General features: G+C 42.4%; 1 protein-coding gene across 1 annotated transcript in view; it reads right to left on the bottom strand.

Annotated features, from left to right (window-relative positions):
* Positions 1-7339: 7339 nt before the first annotated feature.
* Positions 7340-21073, bottom strand: part of LIPK (lipase family member K) — a 32352-nt gene continuing 18618 nt past the window's right edge. Inside the window, exons 8-11 of the mRNA XM_080822470.1 lie at positions 15789-15935; positions 13878-13949; positions 11553-11624; positions 7340-8198 (exon numbers count right to left, since the gene is read on the bottom strand). Of these exons, the coding sequence (XP_080678596.1) occupies positions 7959-8198; positions 11553-11624; positions 13878-13949; positions 15789-15935 (531 nt within the window). The 3' untranslated portion in view covers positions 7340-7958. The remainder of the gene's footprint in view (positions 8199-11552; positions 11625-13877; positions 13950-15788; positions 15936-21073) is intronic.

The raw sequence follows: 21073 nt of genomic DNA, 5'->3' as shown, positions 1-21073 counted from the left end.
GCTTAATCCCAGGACCCTGGAGACCATGACGTAAGCCAAAGGCAGATTAACCAACTGAGCTACACAGGCACCCCAGGAATAAAGCTTTTGTCGAGAAAAACTGACACAGTACAAATACTATATTGGCCCACCATGCTGGAAATAGAGTTCCAGTCCCAGCTTACTCACTAACTCATACCCATTGGGCACACCACTTAAACATATGGCTCGTAAAAGACAATTTTAGGTAGAACATAGCAGAACTTTAAGATTGTTAATAGTTGTGCTTATTTTAGTTACTTTCTTCATGTCAGGAGTTACACTAGCTCTGCATTAGCACAGTGATATAATCTTGAGAAGAATCATACAGTCTTAAGAATCCCACCCACCAGCATGGTATCAGAGGGGTACAATGAGTTTAGTGACATGGACCAACCAGTTCTCAGCCCTTCCTTTCAAGGATATCGTGGGTATGGCCAGCATGCTTCTAGCTATCAGACAACAGCAGGGTCTGGAAATACCATCCTGCCATCAAAACTAGAAGATTGGAGCCAAAGTAATAAGCAACAGTTTTCGGACCTTGGAAATCTGGTTGCACAGGACTGTGATTGCTGAGAGGAAGGAAACAAATGAGGTGTTCTCTAGAAAAACCTGAATGTTCTGCCTACCGATCATTTCTAGATCACAACAAAGGGAGGGGAACCCACTCAGGAGGAGTGGGGTCAAATCATGGATGTCAGGGAAGCCCCTGGTTGTGAGAAGAACCTGAACCAGGTGCCTTTGGATCTGTGCACCTTGGGTTCTGCTCACACAGACCGCCATCGCTGGCACTTCCTGGAGGACTACTTCCTGGGTGAGGAGGTAAACCTTGTCAAGAAGATGGGTGAGCACCTGACTCACCACCATGAGGTGGCTGGCCCCCAGGTCGGCTGGGAGAGGAGCTCTTCAAAAAGGCTCACCCTGAAGCACAACTAGGAAACTCTGGAGCCCAGCAGATGTTGAGGGGTCCCTCTGGCATCCCCCTGGTGCCCAGGTTCTGCCTGAGCCTCTCCCTGCAGCCAAGAGACAACTCTTCAGCCACTGTGGAACATTCTCCCAAACCCTGGACCCAATGGAAACAGTACAAGCTTTTTGCAGAAAAAGAGAGAGAGAGAGAGAGAAAGAGAAAAAGAAAGGGAAAGGAAAGGAAAAAAAGAAAAGATAAGGAAAGAAAGAAAGAAAAGAAAAGCTCAGTGGGTTTTATGCTTTATGAAGCCAGAGGCTGGTATTCAGGGATGATGAGGATGATGAAATCTGGGAGTCAGAATACCAGAGAAAGAAGGGTAATACAGAGGAAGGGCTTCTGAAATATGGAGAGGTCTACCTTTGAGCTTTTGGCTAAATAACACTGTGCCCACACAGAAGGTGAAATATCACCAGAGTGGACAGAGTAAAACTTCCAGAGAGAGAGGCACCTGGGTGACTCAGTGGGTTAAAGTCTCTGCCTTTGGTTCAGGTCATGATCTCAGGGTCCTGGGATCAAGTCCCACATCGGGCTCTTGGGCTCTCTGCTCTGCAGGGAGCCTGCTTCCTCCTCTCTCTCTCTCTCTGCCTGCCTCTCTGCCTACTTGTGATCTCTGTCTGTCAGATAAAACAAACAAACAAACAAACAAACAAAACTAAAATTTTCAGAGAGAGAACAATTGCCAGCAAAGTGTAAGCAAAACAATTTCTAGAGTGTACCTAGTATGGCAGGGATGCATTTGAATTCCCACCAGCTGGCATGGAGAGAGGTTTCCGAACACCCGGGAGCATTCAGTAGAGACTTCCAAAAGTGCATACCTCCTAGAAGGGCAGAGCTTCCTCAGAGGAGAGATTAGTCTAGAGCAGCCCTTAAGGAGATGAAAAACCAAAACCCAAACAAAGAAGTCTCAAAGCAATCAGGCTTAGTTTCAAGCAAACAAACTGGACCCCAAAAGAATTTCCAACCCTATTTAAAGGAAGACAATAAAACTTAGCCCTCAGCAATGCAAAATTCAAAGTCTGATATCCAATAAAAAAATTAAGCAGACAACAAAGCAGGAAATATAACCCATAACCAGGAGAGAATCGATCTATAGAACGAACTCATAAATGAGAAAGGTAATCCCATAAACAGAATGTATGTTAAATAGGTTCTGAAAGATGCTGACTATGCTCAAGGATTTAAAGGAAAACATAAAATAAGGAGGGGGAAAAATGGAAGATATAGACAGGAGGAGCAAGATGGCAGAGGACTAGGAGCCCAAATACCCCCCTGTCCCAGGAGTTCAGTTAGATACCAAACCATTCTGAAAACCTACAAACTCAATAGGAGATAGAAGAGAAGAAGAGCAGCAACTCTAGGAACAGAAAAGCAACCACTTTCTGGAAGGTAAGATGTGCAGAGAGATGGATCCAAGTGGATTTACGGGAAGATAGACCATGGCGGGATGGACTGGCCCCTGGCAAGCGGCGGAGCAGCAGAGCACAAAATCAGAACTTTTACAAGTCTGCTCCACTGAGCGACGTCACTCCAGAGGCTAAGTGGGGGTGGAGCCCTCGTGGGGACAGTGTGTTCTCAGGACCTATGGGGTCACAGAAAGACCGGGGGTGTTGGACTGTGGCAGATCTCTCAGGTTTTGTATTGGGGAAGCCGACTACAGAGACGGAGCCAAGGAGGGGGCTCTCAGCTTGGGGTTACCATAAACCATGATCCACTGCACAGTTGGGTCACTGCTCTTTGAGCTGGGACCCCACAAGTGGCAGATCCGGGGAGACTCACCTTCCTCCTCTGGAGGCAGGAATCTGCTGGGTTTGGAGACTCCAGATGGGGCTGTGCTCCAGAGACAGAAACACTCAGTCACAGGCTGGGTGAGCGTCGAGTGTGGCCAGAGACCAGGGAGAGGGGAGGGATTTACTGCCCTTCTCTGAGGGCGCACTGAGGAGTGGGGCCCAGAGCTCTAGGCTCTTTCAGCTGGATGTTGGGAGGCCGCCATTTTCATTCCCGTCCTCCAGAGCTCTATGGAAAGTGGAAAGCGTTTAGGGAACAAAAGCTCCCAAGAGCAAAACTGCGCAGATTACTTAGCCCGGCCCCTGGCAAGGGCAGCGCAATTCTGCCTGGGCAAAGACATTTGAGAATCACTGCAACAGGCCCCTCCTGCAGAAGATCAGCAAGAACATCCAGCCAAGACCAAGTTCACAGATCAACAAGAACTGTGGAACTCCAGAGTAGGGGAAAGCAACACATAGAATTCATGGCTTTTTTCCCATGATCCTTTAGTCTTCCAAAGTTAAATTTTATTTTTTTATTCTATTTTTTAAATTTTTCCTCTTTCCTATTTTAACCTTTTTAAACTATTTTATCTTATCAATAACTTTTTAAAAAATCTTTTAAAATTTTCATTGTTATAGTCGCATTCTGTCCCTTCACTGTATTTAACCTTATTTTTTGTATACATATAGGTTTTTCTTTCTTTAAAATTTTGGGATACAGCTTCTTCTAATAGATCAAAGTATACCCCAAATCTAGCACATGGCTTTGTTCTAGTCTCCAGCTCTATCACATTCTTTCCTCTTTTTTTATAACCAACTTCTTATCAATTCCTTCTTAAAAACTTTTAAAATTTTCATCTTTACAGTCGTACTCCATCCCTTCATTGTGTTTACCCTTATTTTTGTATATATATATATGTTTTTCTTTCTTTAAAATTTTGAGAGGCAGTTTCTTCTACCAGACCAGCATACACCCAAAATCAAGTGTGTGGCTCTGTTCTATTCACCAGTTGTATATGTATGTATGTGTGTGAGTGTGTGTGTGTATATATATATATATGCACACACAAAGATATATACAGACACTATATATATAATATATATTATATTTATTATACATATATATTATACACATATATAATATATATGTGTGTGTATAATGTATAATATATATATTTATTATACATATATTATATATGTGTGTATATAATATATACATATATATTATAGATATGTGTGTGTGTATATATACATATATATAAAATATATACATACATATTTCTTTTTTTCCCCACCTTTCTTCCCCTCTGGTTTCAGGTCTCTTCCAATTTGTTTAGTGTATATTTTTCTAGGGTCATTGCTACCCTTTTAGTATTTTGTTCTCTCATTTATCTATTCTTATCTGGATAAAATGACAAGGTGGAAAAACTCACCACAAAAAAAAGAACAAGAAGCAGTACCAATGGCTAGGGACATAATTAATACAGACATTAGTAAGATGTCAGAACTAGAGTTCAGCATGTTGATTATCAAGGTGCTAGCTGGGCTTGAAGAAACATTGAAGATACTAGAGAATTCCTTTCTGGGGAAATAAAATCCCTTTCTGGAGAAATAAAAGAACTAAAATCTAATCAAGTTGAAATTAAAAAAGCTATTAATGACGTGCAATAAAAAATGGAGGCTCTTACTACTAGGATAAATGAGGCAGAAGAGAGAATTAGTGATACAGAAGACCAAATGACAGGGAATAAAGAATCTGAAAAAAAGAAAGACAAACAACTACTGGACCACGAGGGGAGAATTTGAGAGAGAAGTGATACTGTAAGATGAAACAATACTAGAATAATCAGGATCCCAGAGGAAGAAGAAAAGAGAGGGGCAGAAGGTATATTGGAACAAATTATAGCAGAGAATTTCCCTAATTTGGGGAAGGGAACAAGCATCAAAATTCAGGGGGCACAGAGAACCCCCTCAAAAATCAATAAAAATAGGTCCACACCCTGTCATCTAATAGTAAAACTTACAAGTCTCAGGGACAAAGAGAAAATCCTGAAAGCAGCCTGGGACAAGAGGTCTGTAACATACAATGGTAGAAATATTAGATTGGCAGCAGACTTAGCCACAGAGACCTGGCAGGCCAGAAAGGACTGGCATGATCTATTCAGAGCATTAAATGAGAAAAATATGCAGCAAAGAATACCATATCCAGCTAGATTGTCATTGAAAATAGAAGGAGAGATAAAAAGCTTCCGGGATATGGGGCACCTGGGTGGCTCAGTGGGTTAAGCCTCTGCCTTTGGCTCAGGTCATGATCTCAGAGTCCTGGGATCGAGCCCCACATCAGCCTCTCTGCTCAGCAGGGAGCCTGCTTCCCTCCTCTCTCTCTATCCGCCTCTCTGCCTACTTGTGATCTCACTCTGTCAAATAAATAAAATCTTAAAAAAAAAAAAAGCTTCCAGGATAAACAAAAACTAAAAGAATTTGCAAACACTGAAAGAGCCCTATAGGAAATACTGAAAGGGGTCCTCTAAGCGAAGAGAGAGCCTAAAAGTAACAAAGCAGAAAGGAGCAGAGACAATATACAGTAACAGTCACCTTATAGGCAATACAACGGCACTAAATTAATATCTTCCAATAGTTACCTTGAATGTAAATGGGCTAAATGTCCCAATCAAAAGACATAGGGTATCAGAATGGATTAAAAAAAACAAGACCCATCAATATGCTGTCTGCAAGAAACTCATTTTAGACCCAAAGACACCTCCAGATTGAAAGTGAGGAGGCGGAAAACAATTTACCATGCTAATGGACATCCAAAGAAAGCCGGGGTGGCAATCCTTATATCAGTTAAATTAGATTTTAAGCCAAAAAAAAAAAAAAAAAGGAAGATATAAAGTAGACCTAAATGGGATCTCTAGAGATGAAGAATATAGGCTCCAAAATAGAAAATGCATCAGATAGGATTCCAGCAGACTAGACACTGCGTAAGGAAAAATTTGTGAATATGAACACACAATGGACATTATCTAAAAGGAAGCACACTGAAGGAAAACAGTGGGAAAAACATCCAGCTTTAATGACTTGGGGATCAACAGCAAGTGGTCTAATGCATTAGAGATCCAGGGAATGTGAAGGCACAAAAGATGTTTGGAGGGAAAAAAAAAGATGTTTGGAGAAATATTTTAGTTAAATTATTAAATTAATAATAATTATTAAATTATCAAATTTGATGAAAACTTTAAGTCCACAGATTCAAGAAGTTCATTGAATTCCAAGCAGAATACACAACCAAACCACCCCAAGGCTCAATCAAATCAAATTGTGAAAAATCCCTTGGTGAAAAGAGAATCTTAGAGTAAAGTATTTGTGCAACAAATACAAAGAAGGAATAGAAGAACTCACATAGTTACCAGAAACTACATGCCAGGAGATAATGAACAACATTAAAAAACATTAAAAAAACATTAAAAAAAGAGTGGTGCCTGGGTGGCTCAGTCGGTTAAGCATCTGAGTCTTGGATTTGGCTCAAGTTATGATCTCAGAGTCCTGGGATTGAGCCCTGCATCAGGCTCCTCACCCAGCACAGAGTCTGCTCAAGATTATCTCTCTCATCCTCTGCCTCTCACCCCACTTGCATGTGTGTGCGCATGCTCTCTCTTGTTCTTTAAAATAAATGAATATAATCTTAAAAAAAAAAAACAACCCTGTGAGAATAACAAAATAGGAAGCATATCAGTCCAAGATTCTCTTATCAGAAAAAAGAATTTTAGAAATGAAGGCAAAATACCTTCACCGATCAGCCCAGGTGGAGATTCTGGGAGCCTCTCAAACTTTTTCTAAGGATGTATGCATTGCCACTTCTCATGCTTGCTCCTGGGGGACAGGTCCCAGGGCCAGGCACCTTCTCTGTTCATTGCTGACCATCAAGGAAATGCGAATCAGAACCATGAAAAGCTATCTTCTCGCAACTGCTGGGATGGCTATAACAACACCACCACTACCAATAAAACAAAAGACAAAGAAATAAGTGTTGGTGTGGATGTAGAGAAATTGCACCATTACACAGTGTCAGTGGGAATATAAAATGGTGCAGCCACTATAGAAAATGGTACGGAAGTTCTTCAAAATATTAAAAACAAAACTCCTCCATGATCCAGGATTCACACTTCTGGGTATATATTCAAAAGAATTGAAATTAGGACCTTAAAGAGATACATGTACTTCCAAGGTCATCCCAACATTATTTGCTGTGGCCAAAATATGGAAACCACCTAAATGTCTATAGATGGATGAATGGATAAAGAAGATCTACTTTAAACATACATAAAAGGGAATATAATCCAACCTTAAGTGATGGCAAAACAGAGATTTTTTTCAGACAAACACTGTCAATTGATTGCTAGCAGATCTACAAAACAAGAAATGTTTAAGGAAGTTCATCAAAACAAGAGAAAGAAGGTAATAAGGAATAGGGTCTCTCAAGCTTTTAACCAAAGAGACAAAGTAATAATAATAATAATAATAATAATAGTAATGGTTTGTTATTACTATCAATAGTAGTTCGCTATTGCTGGTAAGACACAAATGTGGTGGTTTTAAAGAATATCCATTTATTTTCTCACTCTTGCTGTGGGTCCACAGTCTGGACATGGTGCAGCTCCCTCCTCTGCTCAGGGACTCCCCGGGCTGCACACGAGGTGTGGCCAGCCTGCTTTCTCCACTGGAGGCTGCACTGGGGAAAAATGGGCTTCCATGCTCACCCAGGATCTGGCTCTAATTTATCCCACAGCTGTACGACGGAGGATCCATCAGTTTGCTGGTTGTGGGCTGGAGGCCACCTGCAGATGCCGGATGTCACACGTGGCTCCTTGCCAAGCAACCTTCCATATCTGTTCACTTCGCCAAGCCGACAAGAGGAAGCTCTTCTCCAGTCTACTTAGATGGAGTCTCATATAATACAACGCAATCAGGAAGTGACATCCCATCACCTTTGCCATAAACGTGATCTAACCAAGGGCGTGGCACCGTTACCTATGCCAGTTTTGTTGGTCAGAGGCAAGTCTCAGGGCACTCCCATACTCAGGGGGAGAGGATTACCCCAACACATGGACGCTAGAAGGTGAAAATCACCGGAGGGGTCACCTTAGGGGTTTGTGTGCCATGTTATTAGTTTGAGAATCCACTTACTTAGAGAAGGGAAAATGCATTTACTTTTGCAAACATTCGTCCATCAGTCTAATAAGGTCTTGGTAAATTTCCTTGGGCGCGTCCTGTCCGAGGTAAAAATCCACATGATTGTAGTGTGGGATCAACTTGTAGTAAATAAGCCTGGTAATCTTAGGGAGTAAATTCTCAACATCTTTGAGATCAGCCACACGGTCATGCCCTCCACTCCACACAGCCGTTGGTACCTCCATCTTTGTGACGTCATATAAGGGAGGTGTAAGCTAGTTACAAGTAAAGAGATAGAGAAAAAAAAAAAACAGTTTTTACGAAAACCACCTAATGAAGTAGCATTAACCATTAATTGTTTTTTTTAAGAGTATATTTATTTAACAGAGGGAAAGAGATCACAAGTAGGCAGAGCAGCAGGCAGAGAGAGAAGGGGAAACAGGCTCCCTGCTGAGCAGAGAGCCTGATGTGGGGCTCAATCCCAGGACCCTGAAATCATGACCTGGGCCAAAGGCAGAGACTTGACCCACTGAGCCACCCAGGCGCCCTAACTATTAATTGTTAAGCAAGTTCCTCAAATGCTCCAAGCATGCAGTTAGAATACACTTAGTGATCTATAAACATTAAAATGTTCAAAGTACTTAAAAACATTTTTGTGCAATAAGTTCAATTGTGAGCAAATGAACAATGATCAAAAAACCCACAACCATTTTATTCCTGATTTGCACTTGGAGGAAAACAGGAAAGAATTCTAGGGGAAGGGGGCCCTTATTTCTATGGGGGCCATCTTTCTAGTAACACTTGCATGGGGACTATGTCCTTTTCCAACAAAATAGATGTGTTTATGTATTGGATACATGTAAATACTTCTTCTCATACACGGAAATCTGGACAAGGAGTTACTGACACTTGAGCAGGCTCTTGGGGGAGCATTGAAACCAACAGAAGAAAACATCTGAAATGTAAAGTTAAGAAGGAGACAGCCTGTTCCAGAGAAGAGTGGCTGTGGTACTAATCTCTTGTCCCTTCTCTCTGGACATACAGCGTTTCTCACGTGGATCCGACGAATTCCGTCCTCCAGTTTATCAGTGGTCCAAGATGACCAGGCCTGGCCTATCCATCCTTCATCCTTCTGGCCTCTGTGACTGGATGAGAGATGGGTACATGGCTAAAAACCAAGCCAGAGCTCTCTCTGGAACTTTCGGCTAGAGTAATTGAGAAAAATACTGGCTTTTTCTTTGGGTTTGCGGTTGGAAGAATGCTATGAGCTAAGTACAACCAGGCACCCTTTCACTACTATTTTTTAAAATAGCTTAAGAAGGGAAAGGGCATACACAAGCAGAAGTGGGGGAGAGAGAGGGAGGGATCGAGGGAGCAGGAGAGCCCAGAGGACAGTGTTTAAGTTTCTACCTATTGTGAATTTCCCACCACACTTCTTAGCTCAGTAAAGCATACTGCTTTTATATTTTTTAAACTTAAAATAGAGTTGTCTTCTGTTTAAGCCTCCAACTCTTGGTTTTGGCTCAGGTGGTCAACTTGGGGTCTTGAAATCAAGGCCCTGCATGAGGCTCCATGCTGGGAGCAGAGCCTGCTTGAGATTCTCTCCCTCTGTCTCTGCCCCTCCCACTCATGCTCGCTCTCTTTCTCTAAAAATAAATAAATACATCTTTAAAAAAGAAAATGCACCATCATTAATTTTGGCAGCAACATTAGGAAGAAAAGGTCATACAGACAAAGGTACAGATCCTTAGGAACTTGTAACCTTGCCCGGGAGAGGTTTCCTAGATGAGAAATGCACACGGAGGGCTGTCCCTAACTCGGTGAATGTGCACCCAGAGTTCCCTGAGCAGGGCGGTATTCAGGCAGAGAGCATGGCTTTAGTCATTACAGAAGTCACTGGCAGTCCGTGTGTTGGTGTCTGGGTCTTCGCATCGCTAAATATCTTACTGTTTCCGCGTAGGCTCTACTGCTGGGAGACTGTGGCCTTGGGCTTAGAAGCAAGTGGTCAGTGAGAAGGTCTAGCGGCAACAGGGAGAAAGGCCGGGAAGCAAGTGAGTGTGGGTCGGCTGCGAGCAGAAGGGCTCAGGGGAGCAGAAGGGCTCAGGGGAGCCGGCGCAGTGCCCAAAAGCAAAGAACAGCAGAGACAAGTAAAGATGCGCTTCCCCTGACTCTGTGGGTTTCTCAGCGGGATCATACACGGCACAACGACCCGGATGCAAGGATGGCGAGGGCACAACCCAGAGGGAGCATGTGCATGTTAGCAAGTTCATGGCAACAGACTGGGTCTCTGCAATGATTTAGGACCCTGTGAAGGACGAAAGGGGGCCCAGAAGATGGCAAAGCAAACATGAACATGAAAATCAGGATGCAAATAAGACGTGCTGGCTTTGGGCCAAGAAATTCTTTTTTACTCTCGTGGTAATAAAGGATTGGTGATTACATTGATAATCACGCCTGCCTAATTTAGGGCTATTACTTATACTTGTGACAAAAGCTATTGCTTCGTACACTTGATGTCGTCTACCCTCAGTTTGGGATTTTCCATTATTCATTCCCTCCAAGGTCCCAAGCAAAAGATTGTAAATGAACTTGAACTACCCCCTCACCCCACCCAGTCTTCTGAGGATCTGTGAGCACAATGGTAATGCTAAGCCTTGTGACTCAGCTCTCAACCAAACTGATGTCTGAGGCCACGGGTAAGTTCATCAACCAAGACACTTTCCTTTGAGCAACTATCTACTCTTTCAAGGATGAGGAATCAATCAATTACAAGAGTAAACGGCACTTGGGACATAGTGGTTGAGTCTGTGGGTGGCCAGCAGTTTAGGAGAAAACTATAGAAGTTCGGGAGGAAAATTGAATTTTTCACACCAGCCAAAATTATGCAATTTCAATACTGCAGTTGGGGTAGCACTGAAAATTTGCTTTTTAAAATTTTGCTTTTTAAATTTTTTCCATATTCCTGATTTGAGGAACTCATGTGTCTTTGATGACCACTTGTTTAATTTCAGCTCAGTCTATTAGCATGAGGCCAAAATTATATACAGATTTCCTTATAAATACTGGAAAAAATAACAAATAGAACATAACCTATTGCCATTTAATATAGAACTTTGGCCCCAAAAGTTTTCAGAGACTGTGTTAGGAAATACCTTGACTCCCTATATCTCTGACAGATAACAGCACTTCTTCCTCAGAGTGATAGTTCTGTCTGGTATATCTTTAATGATCCATATATATATATATATTTATATATATATATATTTTTTAAGGAGTCATACATGGCATCCCAAAGTGCTGAGAGTTTCTATTTTTTGAGAAGGAAGAAGTGCAGTGGAGGAAGAATGGATATAAAATCCAGGAACCCTGGGTCATAGTCAGGTCCATTACTAGCTAAATAATTTTGGCAATTTATGTAACCTCTCTGAGCCTCTGCATAATGAGGACAATCATATTTGCCTTGCACGGTCCTCGTGAGGATCACAGCAATGATATGGAACCTGGCAGGGAACTGAGAAGTAGCATCTGATTGATATAAAATATCTGGGGTAGTGCTGGTGTTTAATGAGTGAATACTACTTTATTAGTTTGCAAGCAGGTGGCACTGATGATTATTGTCATCTCTGTACCTGGTGGAAGTGCCTCATATTCTGATCAGGGTTTCCCCAATCAAAAGCTTGGAACAGACCAGAATTAGCAGCCTATAATAAAATAAAAATAAAAATGCATTACCGTGATATAAGAAGACAGCACACATTGAAAGACAATAAACAGAAAATATACAAAGAGGATGACATCACATCCCACTGTTTTGGCACAAGAGCTAAAACCCAGTAAAGAGGAATAAATCCGATCATATAAATGATAAATATTGATATACCAATTCACAGAACTGACCATCTTTCAATCCCTTCCCTCATACTTCTCGCACGAAAGTCCTCAGACAGCAATGTCCTTAAATGTTCTAATGCCTATGAAATGTTTATAAGGATGCTGGGTCACATGATTCTTGAATATCTTAGCTTCAGGAATTTGAATATTTTTTTTAAAAGGCACCAGCTAGACATCTCCTACATTGAAAAGTGGCTGCTTTCATGTACAAACAGCTTTGTACGTTATTCTAGTCAGGCGGTCTAGGATATTAGGACCATATTCCTTATTGTTAAACATTTTTGTCGCCATTGCAAGGAATGTTCACTCGGAGTCTCCTCAGCGCTTTCTGTTTGAGGTACAGTGTTGCTGTCCCCCATCTGCAGGGCCAGGCAGCCTGTGTCTCCCGTGTCATCTGTTCCGGTGGCCACAGCCTCCGGGTCTGAGACACCACACGCTCCCACATTTGCATTTTAATGTTTAGACTTTGGCTATTAGAACAGAAACATTCATAAGCTTCTACACCTAAGGGTTCCTTCTTCTGTGATTTGCCAGGAAGCAGGTAATGTTCACATTTGTCTCAAGGGCTTCATGAAATGATTCTCAGGCTACTCCAAGGGTTTTTTTCTTAACTTGACTCTCTGATTTTTTTTTTCTACCCTCGTTGATTTTATCCGATTTTTAGTTTAAAATTAGTCCCATCGTGATTTCTAAGGACAGATGCAGTGGTCTGCTGCTGTTGGAATTTTGCAGGGTTTTGGCAATGGGAGGCAACATCGTGGGCTACTTAGCTCATCTTCCCCCAACGCTCATCTGTGAAGTGGGAATGACAACATCCTCCTCACGGGGCTGTGGAGATTTTTTTTTTTTTTTTTTTTGGTTGTGAAGATTAAATAGGGTAACGCAACAAGATAAAATAAATAAATAGGGTAATGCATATGAAGTGAGTGACACCTAATTACCACCCTCAGCATCAGCCTCATCAGCCCTGCCGTAGCTGTCCGTGTAACTTATGGCCACGTGATTGATCTCATCCCCTCCCCCCATCGTCCTGACTTATTTCTGTCCCGAAGAGGATTTTCTGTCACAGGAGAAGAGACCTTCTGAAGAGCAGTCAGCTGGGAGATGCGTAAGCGACTGGTGAGGACATGTGTAGAATAGGGGTCCCAACACCTCCATGGAGAGACTGTTATTAAGAATTCAGTGAGACTGAATGAAATCACACATATGAGCAGCAGGAACACATAGTAAGTGCTCAGTAAATGTGAAATTGAGGTCGCGTCACCTGGAAGGCCACGCCCATCACAGGCTCCAACCGTCTCCTCACCGGAGGAGGCCTTTTTCCTGCAGGAACTTGAAGGCTTAGCTCCTGGGGGTAGAACTCTTCAGAGGAGTTCAGAAATCCTCAGCTAGTATTTCAGGCTATCGAGAGCAGTGCTTCTCAACCTTAAACCATGGAACAAATTTAGTTGGGTGGAGGTTAAAGATTCCTAGGGATCTCAGATACATTAAAACTCTGGGAAGACCTTTCTCTCCTCCTCCTTTCCCCCCCTCACACACACACACATTCACACATACTTGGCTCAGAAAGCTCTACTAATTGAATTTGACTTGTCTCTGCACTTGCTGAATATTGAGTAATAGGGTAAGTAGAACACTTAAAAAAATTTTAAACTGAGGGTAAAACCAGAAACCATTAATCTAGTTTAGTCCCTCTCTAACATTTAATTTGCTCAGAATAAAGCATGATTTCCATACTCTGAAACGGCCCACATGCCAATAGGAGGCTGAGCAGATCTTTCTGGAACAGCCTGTACCATGCTGTATAAAGTTCTGTTAGAACTGACATTATTCCAAAAGAGGAAATACAAGCTTTCCCAGAAAAGGCAGTTTGGAGGGATCCAACAATCAGAGTTCAGTCAGAATCTGTGGGAACCAGGCCTGTACACCAGACACTACTGAGGACACGAACAGAAGAGAGAACAGGAAGTCGCCGCACAATCCCACAGTGGGCTCTGTGAGACCACTCCTCAGGGGTCTCCGAGACCTACGTGGGCCTCATCTCAGGAATAGAAAGCTCTTACCTGGGCCCAGTGTAGCATATTCTGAACAGATGTGCCCGCGGAGCTCTGCGCTAAGTAAACATCCAAGCGACTCTGCAAAAGAGAGATTTTTTCCTCATCTGGAGGCTACTCATGTGACCACACCACAGATAAACCTGAATATTCTCTCTCTCTGTCAGGAATAAACACGTACCATACCCTCTTGAAGAACTTTCTCCTCCCTTGGCTATAGTCTGCCCTGTGCAGCCGTCCGAAAGTTCAGAGGCCATCCCACGGGGTCGAAGGCACTAACAGGTATTCTCTCCAGTCTCACCTCAGACAGGTCCAAGAGCCCATGGGGTCAAGGGGTAAAAGCCCTGGTGACCTTCCTCACCCTGGGTTGAGTCCCAAAAGACATTCCCAGAGAGTTGTTTATCATGAGGCATTGACAAAAGATCTGAATGTTTGCTTTCTAATTTTAACAACGTGGTCAATATTCTATAGGGCTCTCTGAAAGTTTGTGGGACATAATCCAACCAGTATTGTAACCTCCATTAACATTTAGATTTTTTTTCTGAATTAAAAAAATTTTTATTTTTTTTCATATTTTCCATTGTGTATTTTTTTTGCATATACAAAAGAGTTATATATTTCCACCAAAGTGAGCCTAGAAGCATCATGGAGCTTTTAAAAAAACACAACCCTTCATGAGCTATCCAAACCTATTGAGTCAATATCAAAACCTCTAGGGGTGAGTTCTGGACTTGTGTATTTCTTCGAAGTTCCACAAACTCTTACTTATGCGTCCCTGCTTATTCACTAAAACAAACATCCTTGTAGAGACGGTAATATTCCATAGGATGGTCCCCAACAGTGAAAAATAATGGGCCAATCTGACTGTAAAAGTGTACAATGAAGGCCCTCCATGGATGTCCAAGGGGGCCATTCTGTGAAGTCTTTCATTAGCAAACTCTTAGGACATGCCTAGAAGGTACTTTTGAAATGATCTCAATTGGGTGTGCTTAAAGTTCCTCTTACTCAGCTCTGCCTACATGATATGCCTCCATCGAAGTGATAAACAAGCACAGTTCCCTTTAGTAAACTGAGTATAACATAGGGGAGGAATGTGGAAAGCCAATGACTAAGGCACGCTTTCCATAAACTGCCTTTTGTAAGTCTTGCTTGAAAGTAAGAGAGATGTTATCAGTGCCTTCCACTAACAGAGGGAGATTAGGCTCTGGGCAGAAGTCTGGGAGATAGTCAAAGACCATTTTCAGCTTTGTCCTGCCCCTGGTTCCGAAGATACTTCCTCTCTGGCTGGGGAGTAAAGAGTACACAGTGGACAGTAGCTGACTCTTTGGCTCAGCTAGTGGGGACCGAGGAAGAAAAGGATTTCAGCTGGAGAGAACCCACCAGTAACCCAGCTTATCCCTCTCAGTGTCCCTTAAACAGTGAATCTATACTTATCATTGGAAAGCCATCCCTTAATCTCTTTGGATTAAAGAAGTACATGGTTCACAAAATGATTATTTCCAAGTCACCTATGAAAGAGGAAAACTGGTTCAAAAACAGACACCTGAGCTTACTCCCTGAGATTCTACTTTGGTAGGTGTGGGGTAGGGTTTAGGCATAGCAAGATAAGTTTCAAAATCATAGACTTAATGCAAGTGAAGGACTTTCCAAGGACGGCATGTTGGCCAATAGCAAGAGTTGGTGAGAATGTTTAGCGGCCAAGCCTTTTCCTCAGATCCTCCTACTAAAGCAGGTGGACTCCCCAGCTCCAGCTTTGGTTGGAAACCACCACCATGTATCTTCAATTCAGAAGACAAAAAAAAAAAAAAAAAAAAAAAAAGAAAGGTCTTGAAATGCGGCCTCCACATGATTCAGTACAAATTCTCTTCACCTCTGTGCAACAAAACAATTGTTTTTTTGGCTCTGACTACTTACACATACCATGTTTAAGTTTTTCGGGTCAAATCCACTCAAAGTAAACAAGAAGTTGCTGCAAATATGACGAAATAGCTTCTGGTTGCACACCTTGGTGGCAATGAATTGGTCAAAAAACGTATGAGGGTAGAACATCTTGTCACCAAATAGTGCCTGCAGGATGAGTATAAGACACCATCAGATTTCACGGATGTGGACGTCAAGAGTGGAAAGGGACAGACAAGGACTGGACAGCGGTGGTATCTGCCCTACACTAGTCCTCAGTGAAATGGAGAGCTCTGTTAAATTTTGTCTTTGGTTCTCCCAACCCACCCTGGTGGTCTTCCCAACTTTCCTCTTGATGCCTTTTCCCAAGATCCTCTACTTGGGGTGTTTTGAGAATGCCCCTTGTGAAACCAGTCCCTGTAGGGAACTGGTAAGTCTTTGGAGTTGGGGATACCTTGGTTCAATTCTGGACTCTGTTTCTTATACCTTAAGGAAGTATTGAATTTCAATTATCCGGAAGATTCTCAACTATGACATGAAAAATTAATATGCAGTATGTAGGGCTGTTGTGAAGATAATAGGTCATGTTTAAAAGGAGCCTTCTGGGGGCACCTGGGTGGCTCAGTGGGTTAAGCCTCTGCCTTCGGCTCAGGTCATGATCTCAGGGTCCTGGGATCGAGCTCCACATCGGGGTCTCTGCTCAGCAGGGAGCCTGCTTCCCCCCTCTCTCTCTTCCTGCCTCTCTGCCTACTTGTGATCTCTCTCTCTGTCACATAAATAAATACAATCTTAAAAAAAAAGGAGCCTTCTACAGTTTCTAGAATCTAGTAAACATTCCCCAAACAATAACTGCTATTATAATTAGTGAATGATCGTTCCAGAATCTTTCAGCGAACTCTTCCAGAGGCAAAAGCTTAACCCCCCCAAATCAATCTCTACTAATGGAATTTCAGGCAGTGTTGCCAGTGAGTTGAATTTACCTTCTGAACTTTGGGAATCCCTTCAAATCAGAACACAATTCATATCTAATTCCTGTGCATAGAAGATGAATCTTGCCTTTGTTTCACAATAACTTGGTTTATAATCTTAAATTAGATATAAAGATGAAAATATTAAAAAAAAAAGACTTTATTTATTTGAGAGAGAAAGAGAGAGGCAGGAGGGGCAGAGGGAGAGGGAGGGAAACAAGCAGATTCCCTGTTGAGTGCAGAGCCTGGTAGCTCAATCCCAGGACCCTGAGATCATTACCTTGAGCTGAAGCCAGACAACTGCTCCTTCACCCTGACCGAAAGAGAAAGGATAGCAATGCAGTCCCCCCAGCCATGAAGCACCCACCCATTCCTACGGTGTGGTCAGCGTGACCTGTAGACTGTAATTCCAAGTTGGTTCTGGAGGGGGCGTGCTTGTCACATAGCAGAATATAGTTCTAGTCGCTGTGAATTTAAGGTGTTCCTTCTAGGTACATGGCAACATGCCGGGTCACATGGTTTGCCAAGCAGAACATGGGCGGATGCAGCTCTCAGTGGCCTGCTGAGCTGGACACCATGTGCATGGCTGTGTAAGGATCCAGAACTGACTTTTTCAGGTTGGCATTGGAAAGGAGGGGAAATGACTATGTAGAAGAAAGAGCATTGACCATAGATGGCCTGGACAGATTTGGGTTCAAGTTCTGGTTCCACCACCCATTCGCTGGGTCATTTGGCACAGGGTGCTTAGCCTTTTTGAGCCTCAGGTTCTTCTTTTAAGAAATGAAGACAGGCGCTTTGTTGGCTCGGTCGGTTAAGCGTCCGACTCTTGATTTTGGCTCAGGTCATGATCTCAGCGTTGTGAGATCGAGGCTCACCTTGGGCTCTGTGCTGAGTGTGGAGCCTGCTTTGGATTCTTTCTCTCCGTCTGCCTCTAAAGAGAGAAAGAAAAAAAGAAAGAGAGAAAGAGAGAAAGGATGGAAGAAAGGAAGACAATACTAACAATCCTTACTACTATAGATAACATGTAAAAAGGAAAGGGTCAAAGCAAGCTGTAGGTCAGAAAAAAGATAGAGGGGCAAGAACACAGAAAGGCTCGGGGAAAAACAGGGGTGGGAGAGGTGGAGAGGATAAGCAGCTGGTAATTAGGAGATCTGAAGCACCAAGTGCTGAGGTTTTCAATCTAAAATAAACTCAAGTAATAATACTAGACAATTCTTACTAAGCACCTGCTATAGGCCAGATATGATGCTTAAACATATATCATCTCAATCAATCTCCAAAAAAATTTGACAAATTTTACCCTTCTTTTTAACTCATTCATTCATTTTCAACTTTACTGAGGAATAATTGATATCATAAGACATTAAGTGTCTTATAAATGGAAGTTTGTACGCTTCGACCTACATTTCCCCATTTCCCCCTCCTCCAGCCCCTACTAACCACCATTCTATTCCCCTTTCCCATGAAATTGGTTTTTTAATATTAGATTCTACATATAACTGATTCAGTACAGTACTTGTCATTCTCTGTCTGGCTTATTTCACTTAGTGTTGTGCCCACTAGTTTCATCTAGGTTTCCTTATTCTCTTTTGACTTTTTTATGTTCTTTTAAATTTTCCCATTTTAATTTGTCTTTACTGTTTTCCAGAAGAGCTATACTAATTTACATTTTCACCAGTAGCGTACAAGGGTTCACTTTTCTCAACATCCTTGCCAACATTTATTTCTTGTCTTTTTGGTAAAACCCATCTAACGAGTATGAGGCAATATGCTTCATTGTGGTTTTGGTTTCCATCTCCCTGATGATGAGTGAGGTTGAGCATCTTTCCATGTGTCTGTTGGTCATTTGCATATCTTCTTTGGAAAAATGTGCATTCTTGTCCTTTGCCCATTTTTAATCGGATTACCTGCTTTTTTGGCTATTGAATTGTACGAGCTTTTTATATATTTTGGTAATTAACCCCTCATCAGATACATGGTTTGCAAAGATTTTCTCCCATTCTGTAGGCTGCATTTTCAATATATTAATTGCTACCTTTGCTGTTGAAGCTTTTTAGTTAGTCCCATTTGCTGATATTGCCTGTACTCTTGGTGTTTTATCCAGAAAAATCATCCACAAGACCAATGTCAAGGAGGCTTTTCCCTATGCTTTTTTTTTTTTTAAGATTTTATTTATTTATTTGACAGAGAGAGAGATCACGGGTAGGCAGAGAGGCAGGCGGGGGGTGGGGGGAAGCAGGCTCCCCGCTGAGCAGAGAGCCCAATGTGGGGCTCGATCCCAGGACCCTGAGATCATGACCTAAGCCATGGGAGCCACCCAGGCATCCCTCCCTGTGCTTTTTTCTAGGAGTTTTATGGCTTCACATCTTCAGTGTAAGTCTTTAATCTACTTTGAGTTAATTTTTGTGAGTGGTGTAACATAGGGGTTCCATTTCATTCTTTTTAAAAGATTTTATTTGACAAAAGAGAGAGAGAGAGCATAAGCAGGGGGAGCGGCAGGCAGAGGAAGCAGGCTCCCTGCTAAGCAGGGAGCTTGACACAGGACTCGATCCCAGGATCCTGGGATCATGACCTGAGCCGAAGGCTTAACAGACTAAGCCACCCAGGCGTCCCTCATTCTTTTGCATGTGGCTGTCCAGGTATCCTAATACCATGAATTGAAGGGATTGTCTTTTTGCCATTGTGTGTTCATAGCACCCTTGTCAGAGATCTGTAGACCATAAGTGTGGGTTTATTTCTGGTTCCCTATTCTATCCCACTGGTCTACGCACCTGTTTTTATGCTAGTACAATACTGTTTTGATGACTACAGCTTTGTAAGAGAGTTTCAAATCAGGAAGTGGGATGCCTCCACTTTTGCTCTGCTTTCACAAGACTGGTTGGGCTATTTGGGGTCTTTGTATTTCCGTACAAATTTTAGGATCATTTTTTCTATTTCTGTGAAAATTGCCATTGGAATTTTGATAGGGATAGCACCGAATCTGCAGTTCACCCTGGGTTTTATGGGCACATTAGTGATATTGATCCTTCTAATCCGTGAACACAGGGTATCTTTTTATTAATTTGCATCTTTCTGGGTTGTATAGGTATGAAACTGAATCACCATGGGCTAACTTACTTATTTCTCACAAGCCAGAATCCCTGGCTTCTATAAAAATGCTCTCCCTTCCATCCACTTTCATTGAAATCACTGAATACAACAATCACTTTCGGTCTGCCATGGGAGAAGCCCATATTAATCTGTTAGAGGAAAACACACTAAATCAATTCACTTCAGCTGAGTAACTGATAAGATTAGTTAGCTATCAGCACACAGAGGGAATCTGGAGTTCAGGATATTGCCCAGATTTTGAGGAGTTGACAGACTGAGAGTCTATGAAACATGGGCAGTTGAGTAAGGCTGGGCTTTTAGTGGGGCACCTGGGTGATGCAGTTGGGTAAGGATCTGACTCTTGCTTTCAGCCTAGGTGGTGATTTCAGGGTTGGGAGATCGATCCCCACATCAGGCTCCGTGTTCAGTGGGGAGTCTGCTTCAGATTCTCTCTCCCTCTCCCTCTGCCCCTCCCTGCTCATTCATTCTCTCTCTCAAATATATATATATATATATATATATACATATATATATATATATATATATATTCTTAAAAAGGTTGGACTTCTCAGGTGGGAAGAAAGTCGTTTCTAGGCATATCCTGATAGCAGAGTAGCTGACATTTATTAAAATTTTATAATGCGCAAGACCAGGTTCTAAGGGATTCAAAAGTCTGAACTCAATCCTCACAGCAGTCCGAGGAGTAGGAACTATTAATATCCCCTCTTTGGGGCACCTGGGTGGCTCAGTGGGTTAAAGCCTCTGTCTTCTGCTCAGGTCATGATCTCAGGGTCCTAGGATTGAGCCCCACATTGGGCTCCCTGTAGGGAGCCTGCTCCCTCCTCTCTCTGCCTACCTCTCTGCCTACTTGTGATCTCTGTCTGTCAAATAAATAAAATTTTAAAAAATAAATCCCGTCTTTATGGGTGAAGAACATGATTCATAAAACCCATGAGGTCTTGGCCAAAGTTACCCAGCCAGCTAGGATCCAACCGCATTCCACCCACCGCCATACTGTGTTCTCAATCCCTATCCCATATTGCTCCTGAAAAACCAGGGGTCACTAGGGAGAAATTTAACCCATGAGATTAAACAAATCAATTAATCACCTCAACATTGGCTTTATCTGTGTGTGAGGAACGACATGGGATAGAAACCCCTGATGTAGATTTAGACAATAGGGTAGAATGGTATGGGCGTGAGCTCCCTGAACCCTGTTGGTAAAATTATCGATAGATCTATGTAGAC

Source organism: Martes martes, assembly GCF_963455335.1.
Source record: "Martes martes genome assembly, chromosome: 14".
Taxonomy (NCBI): Eukaryota; Metazoa; Chordata; class Mammalia; order Carnivora; family Mustelidae; genus Martes; species Martes martes.
The sequence above is the reverse complement of the archived record's forward strand: the minus strand, read 5'-3'. Positions and strand labels throughout refer to the sequence as shown.